Consider the following 11,570-nt stretch of genomic DNA (forward strand, 5'->3'; position numbering starts at 1 on the left):
ATGAAATCAATATTTGATAGTTTCTTGTTTTTCTATATTTATTTCTAACAAAGGTTGACAACTTTTCAAATGATAATAAATGGAGTAATTATTTTAATTTGTTTCATAAATTATATTTTATGTTTTACGACTACTTTAACCTTATTATTTGTTTTTAAAAAAAGTTCCAAATTATATTTTCATTTTTTTAAATCAGGATTTGTAGATTTAGTTTCATTATTACTGACTTCAACAATTTCCATTTTTATATACTCAAATTTGAAATAAAACCATATATAAATATTCCTACAGTTACTACAACCATTCATTTGAATGTCAGATTCTATTGATACTTCTCATATTTTATATAGACAGTTTTGACAAAAGAATCAAACTACCCTCTTTCATAAATGGTAAGAAATCTCTAGTAAGCCCTTTTCGTACAAGTAGTATAAAAACTAAATGTTTTAGTAACAACATATGCTTCAAAATAGCCATAATGGGTAAACTATTAGCAGATTCTAAAAAGGATTACCACAACATTTTAAATTACTTCAAATATGTATCTATAAGTAATCGTTATAAATGGTGCATTTCCTTTCCTGTTAAACTTGACGAGATACAAGTATTTGAAACCACAAGTAATATATCAATCAACGTCTACACACTAGACAGTAAGAATAAAAAAAATAATTCCCCTTAAAGTGACACCCCAAAGAAAACATGATCATCGAGATATACTATTGTACAGTAACCATTACATGTGGATAAGAAATTTTGAAGCATTCATGGATAAATTATTAGTGAAAACATCATCTAGACTGTACATTTGTAGACAGTGTTTCAAACATTTCCATAAGAAACTCCATCTTCTGAATCATGAAACCGTCTGTGCAACAACTCCCTCAGATCTAATTGTCACACTACCAAAGACTGGTACTAAACTGTTCTTTAAAAATTACCACAAACAGTTGAAGGCACCCTTTGTCATTTACTGTGACATAAAAAGTAAGTTAGTCAAAGAGGATACCTGTGAACCAAATCCAAATACATCATTCACTCATCGTACAGGGACATACTCAATAGAAAGTCTCACATACAATATCATAGATGAATCAAGTAAAATGATACGTTCACTTACCTTTACAGACATATAGTCATTCACAGGAACCCCCACAATGACATCATCATGAACAATCACCCTCTCACTCACACTCTCCCTCTCTCTCTCTCTCTCTCTCTCTCTCTCTCCCCCCCTCTCTCTCTCTCTCTCTCTCTCTCTCTCTCTCTCTCTCTCTCTCTCTTTTAATACTCTCTTCTTCCTCCCATTTTCCCCTTTAACTATCTCTTTCTCTTACAATAACCAACAACCACCCTCAACTCACATACACTACCTCAATCACATATACCCCTCCAATCAAAAATACAATCACACTCACACATAAATAAAAATTTTCAATTTCATATTAATTCTCCATAAAATCCTCTCCTATCATAACTACTAAGAGGTCTAGTTGCATTGTTCAAAGACTATTCGATTGTTGATTTTAGTTGGTATGACAAATTTCCTCAAGGTACATTTTAAGTATAAATGTTACTTTCGTTTAGTTATTTAAATTTTTCATCAACAATCAATTCAAATAAAAATTACCGAAACATGAATAACTGTAAACGTTTAGGTAATTAACACCGTATGAAAAATTGCTTAAATAACATGAAAACTAAGCTAACGTATAATCTACAATCTACAACAAGGAGAACAAATATTGTACAATCACTTCAATTTACAACCGAACTTGTAACAACATAAAAGTTAAATCAAATTTTCCAAGGGTGGTTGCACATAATAAGGGAACGGTGTAGTGGAGTGTGCTTGCTGTAGTAATTAAACTAGAGATTCCAGCTCACATAACCCTCTAACATTGCATTCAAGTTATTATTTTAACAAATATGTCCCAAAAATGTATTTGTTTAAGGAGTTTAATTGTTTAAAATTTCATACAGATATATATGAAAAATCATTTGTGACTGTAAACTGGAATGGACATCCACCACCAGTTGTAAATTTAACCAACATTTTTACCAAGGTTTACAGAAGTTTAAAATGTCATATTATACATTGAATCATCTATGGAAACCATACGCAGCCTTTTTTGAAACAGCGCATGAACGTGCCTTAACTTCTAAACTCATTTTAAAATTATATTATCTACCACAGTGTTTGATCATTTATATCATTCATATGCTATGATTTACAATAAATATTCCAAGAAATAGTGAAATGCATCACCATATTCTGTCAAAAACTCAACCTTCAACTATAAATTTACACATTCCACTTGCATCTTTAAGTTAAAGCATTGACTATTGGATACAGAAGGTTAAAGTCAGTAGTAAACTATAGCACTTTTAGGCCGGTTTTATGCACCGCGACAGTCGCGTGTCGCGTGTCGCGGCGCGACTCAAGTTCTATTGAGTTAAATGGGAGCATTTATGCACCGCGACAGCGACAAACTGCCGCGTGAGCGACTCGGAGATCTCTAAATACCCGCGACAGGTTTTAGAATCGCACTTCAAAAAATGTGTCGCGCGTGGTTCAAGTTCTATTGGATCAAATAGGCACGTTTATGCACCGCGACAGTCGCGGCACGACAGTAGTATTTTTCATACTCCACGTGGTATATTCTCCATATATTTATATTGATTAATGTTAATAATTAATACATAAATGATTGCTTTACCCTTTATTTGTAATACAAATTAAATAATATTATTATGTAATGACATTTTTCAGAGGGTTGACCCAATTCCAGCTGTAAATTGTATGTGTTGTTTAAATAACTAGGGTTTTGTCATTAATGTGTACAGCACTACATGATCGATATTTAAACAACTTAATAATCACACCTACATCACAACCACAACACACAACATTGGATTGAGAACTGACTGAGTTCTTTAATTCCCCAACCACCGGATGTAAGTTTACACGACAAAAAATGTCGCTGGCGCGTGACCGATCGGCCAGCCGCAACAAATGTAGCGACTGTCGCGGTGCATAAAACCAGCCTTAGGGACAAAAAATGATTAGACAAGTAATTAAAAAATAAAAGGTAAAACAGCATATATTTTCTCTATGCAGATTTGTCACGGCAAGAGGTCCTGCTCAATGTCAGCTGATTCCGCCACCTTCGGCAACCCCTGTCACCACCAGTCCCGCATGTACCTCAAGGTCGTGTACACCTGTGGTAGGTGTTCAAATCCAAACAAAGACGATTTTGTAGATTTTATTCTCTCAAATCTGTGTGTGCAGCTGAGTGAATAGATCAGGGGTTATAAAACAGATGTTTTCAATGATTTAGTCAGGGGGAGAGTTAGAAGGAGTACAGCGTTGGTTTTGCTCCCAAAGGTCACGGACTCAAATCTTGCCAAATATTAATGGGTTGGATCACGTTATACCGGGTAATTTAATTTAATTTGACCATTAGCAAAAATGCACCATACAAACTAAAGGTGCAATAATTAGCAATTGCACAAAGGGAAACTTTGAAAGCTATTTAAATAAAATGTGCACTATTTATATAGTAATATATGATTTATTATTTAAATGAACTTGCCATCTTCAAAATTTTACTTTCTTAGAATGCATCACTTACTAACTTTTTGTAAAAAATATTCTACTGCATTCGTAGTAGGACAATAACCTTTAAACATCATGCTTCATATCATTAATATTATCCAACATTTCCAAACGTATTAATGTGTCAATCCGATTTTCACAAACACATTAATAGCAAATGAATTTCATAATTAAGTACTTCACTGCAACGTAAAATTAACCAGGTTCAATGTAATATGTCTGTGAAACTGTAATAAATCTCTACGAGAAGATGTATTAGATGAGCTTGAGCTAGAGTATACAAAGGTAATGAATAGTTGTCGACTTAATGTATGCACAAGCACAAGGTAAATAAACTCATACCACGGATATCTTGTATTCCTGATGTTGCAGCTGTTGTAATACATTATGCAAATTGAAGCGTGGTCGAACATGTATTTACTGTCTGCATTTTATTGTTGACATCGACATTGTAGCTACTATATTGTCAGTTGAATACAAAACAAGTGAAAACTTTGATCTTAATTATATTAAATAACTAGATCTTTTTGTGCTTCTGTGAGTATTTCTTGGGTCTAAAGTTATTTACTGTGTGTCAGTTTTATTTTTGTTTCAGGCAATTTTACCAAGAATTATTTTTTTCCTCTTCTCAAATTGTATATTTTGAGAATTGTGTAAACAAGATATGTATTTATTATTTAATTTCTGAATGTTGTACAATTGTTTTTGTAGTAAGTTTTTTTTTACTGTTTTATTACTGTATTAACCTAAACGTTCAATAAGGGACGTAGCTTAGCATTTGAAGTTCGAGGCTTCAGTCCTAAAAACTGGAGTTAAAAATCTTGGCAAACACCAATAGCTTTTGAACCATTTGAGTTTATACTAGAAAGACAGCAGTAAACATTATGTTCCAGGTAGAGCTATGAGTATACATGGTCCTCGAAAATATCGGGTGGGAAATTATTATAATATTTTAACCAGTGCAGATAGTGCAACGAAACTGTGCAAATAAGTATTATAAGTATCATAAGTATTATGAGCACATACGTAAAGGGTGCGCCAAAATAACCTGACGGGTTTTAATACTAAATAACTCAAGAACAAACTACAATTTCATGTATTAAATAACGTTATATTGTACACACTACTAAGCAATTTTCATTAATGAAAAATTATATCACTCAGGTTATATCACCTTCTCCTAAACACAGGCTTCCATTTTTTTTTTTTTTTTTTTTTTTCATATTTGCAGTCACCTTCGCCTGATGAATAGAAGCAATCTCTTTCCTGATACACTGCTCGAGTTCAGGGATGGCTTGAAATTTCGAAACAAACATTTTGCTTTTTAAGTATCCCCACAGCCAACAGTCACACAAAATTAAGTATGGGGATCGAGCTGACCACAGCACATCACCAAACCAAGAGATCACTTTACCGGGAAAGAGTTCACGCAAAACTGACATTGAATTTTTGGCTGTATGACAAGTTGCGCCGTCCTGTTGAAACCACGTGTTAGTCATGTCTATCCCTCATAACATCCGCAGTTGTGGAACCAAAAACCCCCTCAGTATTTCCAAATAGCGTTCCGAGTTTACAGTGACAGGGGGGTGTTCCCACTTTCGTCCTCAAAAAAATATGTTCCGATGACTACAGATAGTGCCACACCACACTGCACCACACTAGACAGTAACTTTCTTTTGACGACGTGATGTTTTACCAAACTTAACCTAAAAATGGCATAACATAAGCAATCGTTCACCACAACAATGAGGTCTCTAGCTAGTATAACAGCTGACTTATTACAAAACAGAAACCGTCAGGTTTTTTTGGCGCACCTTTTACATAAATATCCATTTTCAAGCAAATAGATCTTTTACTTTATACTATGACAGTTCACAAGGAGTCGGAAGGAAGTCTTAAAGAGATCATAGGTTGAATTGTTAATTTAATTAAATGTACATGTTGGGAAATCGCAGAGTCACAAACTCTACTTCAAAAGGCCCATTCTAGCCAAAACGGGAGCGGTTTACAATAATTAAGAACTTGTTTGCTGGTTACTAAGCTGCCATTTCATGTAATTTTTAACTACGAAAACAAAAAAGTTGATTTTTAAACTGTAATTTTTAGGCTGCGAATATTTTTTGTCAGGTTTGTAGCACTGTGCTCTCCTTAAGAGACCGCCAATTTGATGTACTACTTATCTACGCTCTTCTTTAAGGTTTAATTATAACTCCTTGTGGACCATTCACAATATTTTAGTAAAGTTAAATGATTGTTTCAAAAACAATATTTGTATGTAATAAAAAGGTAGCTACTACAATGTTATGTAAATTACTAAGTTGTTCAGCTTGTTATTTACTTTGTACAATGTTTGTCTAATGTCACTACGATTTGTGTTTATGTCCCATCTTCACATTAGGACTTTAACTTTTTTTGCTCATTACTTCAGGCTAGTCCTTTAGGTTCGTGACACTATCACATGTATAAATACCCCCCCCCCCCCCCTTGGTGATTGGCGGAATTTGAACCCAGTACCTCGGGCTTTGAAACCCTGAGCTATACTAGACCAGCTCGCTTCCCTAGTAAATGTCGTTACAATAGCTTTACTACGCAACCCTGTGTTCTAGTTCCTCGCACCGTGCTGCGAGAGCAATACGAAGAGAGGCCTGAGAAGGACGAGACTCTAGACACGCAGGACACAGACATAGATGCGTATGACGTGGTGGATGACGCACTCAGGGAGAGTAGTGTGTATTCTGCTTCTCCTGTAGGAGGCGCCGACAGACCCGGGGGCGCCAACACGTCTGTGTCCGCGGCGCCCTCTGAGGCGCCACCTAGGTACCACACGTCAGACCCCTCACCTAGAGGTGGGCAGCATGCTAAACTAAGGGTTAAATAGTTAGAGTCTAAATCAACGAGGTCTTAAGAATTTAATTTGAACCTTATTTCTAAAAATATGTTTTATTAAGGTGACAATTTTTATTTAAATATCTATCAACATAGGTGAACATTTTTATGAAAGGAGTTACTGGTAATATGCAATTAAATATTTAGGACCTATTTATCCATGTTTTCATTAGGAAATACAATTTCGAACTCATTGTATATGTATTGATTAATAATATTATTTACTAGAGTGTAAAGCTACAATGTCTTGCAAATTTAATTAAAATGTAGTTTCTTAAAATATGTATCAGTATAGGAGTGTTTTCACGTTTTCCCGATAAAATTAAAATGTTTAAACATTTAGAACCATGTCTGCCGTTTCAGCTATTAAAAGTCTTACACATTTTGCATATTTAGTTTTGATTTTTATGATTGTTTTTTGGAGTAAACATGTACATGGCTGTAGCCAATTCTACATTCAGATAGAACATAGTTGTTGAATGAACCATAACCACTCATAGAGTGTTCTAAAAAAAAAACCAATTTCTCCTTTTGGTTGTGGTATTCTGTCATTTTTGATGGGATGAAAAATGCGCTTAAAAAACCAGAGTTTTCATTTTTATTAATGGTTTTAACAATTTCTCATTCTAAATTAATAAAAAATTTACGTCAGCTCAGTCTAGGTAAATCAATCGAACTACGTTGATTTTTTTATTCTGAAATTGCTACAAGGTTAGTATAATATGTGCATAAGAAGATAAAACGTGCATACCTATAATTTTTTTGTAGACAAATTAAACCAAACAATCAATTAGGTTGTTCTAAGTTATTTCTTATTAACTTTCACAGACCTACAATAATACTTTTATACTTTTATGATTGCCTTGACAATTTTCATTGTATCGACCTTACAATTCATTTATTCTAAGGTTTGGTTTTGATTTAGACTCTTTATAACTTATTTTAACTTTGATGCATTTTTCAATGGAATATCACTTTTAATTAGCCTAGTAGTCGTTAACGTAGTAGACCATATGATACTGATGTCCATTGTTATTCTTTCAATTTTGCCTTATTCGACAAAAAAATATATTTTGTAATATGTTATAAAACTAAAATATGATTATCTTTTACCCAATATTAACACTGGCACACGGAAATAATTTAGTTTACCTCAGTCAAAGTAACAAAGTATCAGTTTGAAATAGATACGTTGAAGTTTAGAACTACAAGTCAGGTTCTGGTAAAGCAAATAACAAACAGGAACTAGAACTATTGGACTGGTAACTTTGTTACTCGCCTTTCATAATAGATTTCTCGTGCTGAACATTTCTGATGAAAGCTTGCTATGTTTGTTACTCAGAAGATTGAATGCATATAATTAGGTGTTAATTCTGTGTAAAAAATAAACTTCAATCTCAATAATTAACCAATGTCAAAATTATTTTGACAATGACACAAGTTAAATGCATAACGGAAAAGCTGTGGAACAATCAAATAGTATTCTTTAGAAGAAGTTGACATTTAGATTTCATGAAAATTAAGGACTTTGAATCACCAAAGAAACTACTAAGGACACTTTGAAAAATATATATGCATTTATCATTGTTCGATGTATACTCTTATGTGACATAAGTAGAAATTATGTGTAGTAATATGTGCAAATAGTGATGTAAAGTCCTGTATTCCTCACTAACTGATGTAGATATAGCACAATTGTGATAAGTTTGTGGTGGTGTGGTTTGTAGCTTGCTCTCCTCTCCCTCTCACCCTCTCAACAGCTTCTCTCTTCACGCTTATAAGCACCTAACTTAGCTAAGCACTCACAATGCTTTACAGAAACTCGTAAAAAGCGTTCAAGTTTTCTCCAACTTCAATGAATAATGACGCACCGGTCTGCGAAACCTTTGTGGTGTTGTCAAGTGTGAACCAATGAATTTTCATAAAGAGTTTTCAGCGTTTGATGTTGTATCTAAAAATGTTAGGGATATGTGCTAATTTTTTTTATGAATAAGTAACTTATGCTTAAAGTTACAGTACATCGGAAGTACAGCAAGCACCGTGTATATAATTTTCCGGTAATAATTTCGATTGATTAAATGATTTCAATATTTAAATCTCAAAATTAATAAGTATCAAAATTTTGACTGGGCAGTTACAAAATGTCCTGAAGTTATAATTCCAAATATTTTAAAAGTACCAAACCTTTATTAAATTTTTAGCACTTTTCTCACTCAAAACTAAAAGGATTAAAGAGTAAACACTGTTTTGTCACCATTGCACTTATCAACTAACGGCTGTGAACAATAACAAAGTCGGCTTGTTTGTGTAAATAACCAACTGTAGTTGTGTGATGGGTAACGCATTGTGTTGGTATGCTTAGGTCGGTCCCCCTTCCCCCCTTTGGCGACCCCCCGTCCCCCCACGGACCTCCAGGGGGACGGGGACCCCCTGGGCTCGGAGCTAGAGCAAGTTACAAACTCCACCGTCTCCCCATACGCCAACGAGAAAACGCGAGTGATTGGCTTCATTTCTGAATGGATTCATACATACGATTTCTTATCTAGTAAGTAAAGATTGGATGTGGTGTTTACAGTAGAGGAATAGCTGGTTTTGTGTGTAATATTGCAGGGACAGTGTTTTATTAAATAGCCTGAATACAATATGAATAGTTTCGGGATGTATCAAAGTCTCAGAAGAGTCGTCTTCCTTTCCTTCAATTCCTTTATAAACGGGTTCCTATTTGGATGTTTAGGCCTAGATGAATTAAGATATTTGTTATTATTTAGAACCAACCATATAAAATTGAGGTTTCCACCCTAAATAGTATGTATAAAAAGTACCGTAGTCTCATATTATCTAAACATTAATGTATTTGTCCCCTTAAATACCCTTGTATACAAAGCCTCAGGCATAGAATTAGTTAGGGAAATGTATTCTTTATTGAAAAACATAAAACCTGGTGATATTCATGGATATAACATACTTGATAAGAGATGAGGAAACTAGACTTTTGTTACTCGAACTTATCCGCCCCCTAAACAAAATTTATGTTAGCTATAGTGAAATACTTCGTGGTGTTAACACCACTTATACCATCCTAAAATATAATAACCGATTTAAATATTACCACCGCCCATATTTAAACTTATTCCACTAAGCTATATACTGTTGTAATAAACGTAAACAACCCTTAACCTTACCAGTTCTTTAGAAGCTAAGATACAAATGACGTTCCAGAGAACAGAGAGAAGCTGGTGCTGTACCTGTCAGTGTCCATCAGCGCTGGTCTGCTCTCCCTGCTGGTGCTGGTCATCACGAGGTTGCTATGGCAACGACGTCGTCCGCAGATACCTCAGTCCACTACGTTGCCCAGCTACGTTGATGATCTCAGCGAAGTTGACACGGACATAGACCTGACGTCCACCGCTCCCGCCACCATCACTATTCTGTCCAGTCCACTACCACCTGGAGAGGTAGGCCTACGTGTGCAGAGCGTTGGTACATTTCTTTTTATGTTCAGCGGTTTTCACTTGAACGGTTACAGGAAGCGATGCTTTTATGCTTATATTATTTTAGGGAAGCGGTCCAAGCCCATGTGTTGTGGATATGAACTGGATCCGTCTCTGACGCACCAAGGAATCTTCTTGTTTGAAAGATTCAAATAAATGTTAATAACAACAACTATTGATGTGGATTTGCACCTGGGAGGGTGTTGTTTTAAGTAGTCTCGTTTATTTATTGAGAAACATGTAATTGATCAATAATTGAGGTTTTTAGTAGTCTCGTAAAAGAAAAGCCTCTCCCAGTAAGAAACAAGTTTGCAGAATGCACTCAACTGTTTATCTAGATAATTTTTTTATTAAGTCTTTGTCCGCGATAGCTGATACGCTAGTTTGAGACCTGCACCCTTCTCTATTTTATACCTGAGGTCACCCAATTAATTGTTTGTCTTTGTGACCACACTATACGCTCTTACGCTAACCTTAGATTACAGCATGGATCAATAGTACTTGGTTAAGAAACAGTTAGGATTAAAATAAACAGTATCAATAAAGACACATACTTTCTCCCATTAGCTTGCCAACAACTCTTATGAGGGGTAAACGGTGGGAGTAACTAGTAAGTAAAAAAAATAGGTAAAATCTCAAGAATTTGCTTTAAATTTTAAACTGTATTTTCGAAAGTAATTGAGTTTATACCGTTTAGTTTAGAGTTGAAAGGGCTAAACAAAATTGTAATCAATATCCTGACGACAATTTTTACGAAAAGAATACTTTCTCCATGTACAAGGGGAGAAATTAAAACACTAATTGCGTTCCAACTAATTTAACCATTTCTCAATATTTCAGGTAGTGAGATTCGGCAGCGAGTCCAGCGCTCCCCGCAGCCTGAGCAGGAGCGGCAACAACCAGTACTACTACGGCTGACCCTTGCCTCCAGTGGAGCCGTACCCTGGGCCCCTGGACAGCGAGGGTGTCTACCCTGACAGTTCCAGGAGCTACTGCTTCTAGCAGGAGACCGTGGTGTGACGCCACGGTCAACAGACTACAAGTGAGATGTGAGACTGTGACAACACAACCCAGAGCGGAACAGGTTGTCACTACAGTTACAATAAAGTAACAGTTGCAGTTCCTCAAAACCGTTAAAAGTAACCGTTACTCTCAGCACAAATACAAATTTTAGAAATCAGTTGCTTATTAAGTTTTACGTATTTTGTTTGTGAGAATACCTTAAATAGGCTTACCTTATGGCTGCCAATCTCTTGATGAGAGGTAATTGTTCTTGAAACGGGAATTGAATCTTTTAACTTGTTTTTAAATCTAAGGTTTCTTAAATATATATTTAATATTCATCAGTACCTATTGAATTTGTAATCGGGTAGTAGCATAAGAAATTACTACCTGTTTATTTTAGAGTAAAAATGTTTCAAAGACTATCACGGTTAAGAACCCATTGCAAGAAACAGAATCCTTTGAATGGCTTGGGACAGTTTCGGGGGTTTCTCATACAAAATTACCAAACTGGTACCATAGTATCTCTTTGTCACCAATTCAAATTTTAATAATTTTACCAAAAAACACAA

General features: G+C 35.0%; 1 protein-coding gene across 2 annotated transcripts; it reads left to right on the plus strand.

Moving 5' to 3' along the window:
* The first annotated feature begins 3,120 nt into the window (after positions 1-3,120).
* LOC128992509 (uncharacterized) lies at positions 3,121-11,092 on the plus strand. 2 transcript variants are annotated; one of them, XM_054416114.1, is made up of 5 exons: positions 3,121-3,227; positions 6,226-6,465; positions 8,868-9,050; positions 9,725-9,960; positions 10,837-11,092. In XM_054416114.1, the coding sequence occupies exons 1-5, from the start codon at positions 3,149-3,151 to the stop codon at positions 10,912-10,914; spliced, it is 816 nt and encodes a 271-aa protein (XP_054272089.1). In that variant the 5' UTR covers positions 3,121-3,148; the 3' UTR covers positions 10,915-11,092. The 2 variants fall into 2 exon arrangements, with proteins under 2 accessions (XP_054272089.1, XP_054272092.1); XM_054416117.1 differs by lacking the exon at positions 8,868-9,050.
* The last annotated feature ends 478 nt before the right edge of the window (positions 11,093-11,570 follow it).

Source organism: Macrosteles quadrilineatus, unplaced genomic scaffold (genome assembly GCF_028750875.1).
Source record: "Macrosteles quadrilineatus isolate MER2022 unplaced genomic scaffold, UCM_ALF_1.0 Scaffold_4__1_contigs__length_99947679, whole genome shotgun sequence".
Taxonomy (NCBI): Eukaryota; Metazoa; Arthropoda; class Insecta; order Hemiptera; family Cicadellidae; genus Macrosteles; species Macrosteles quadrilineatus.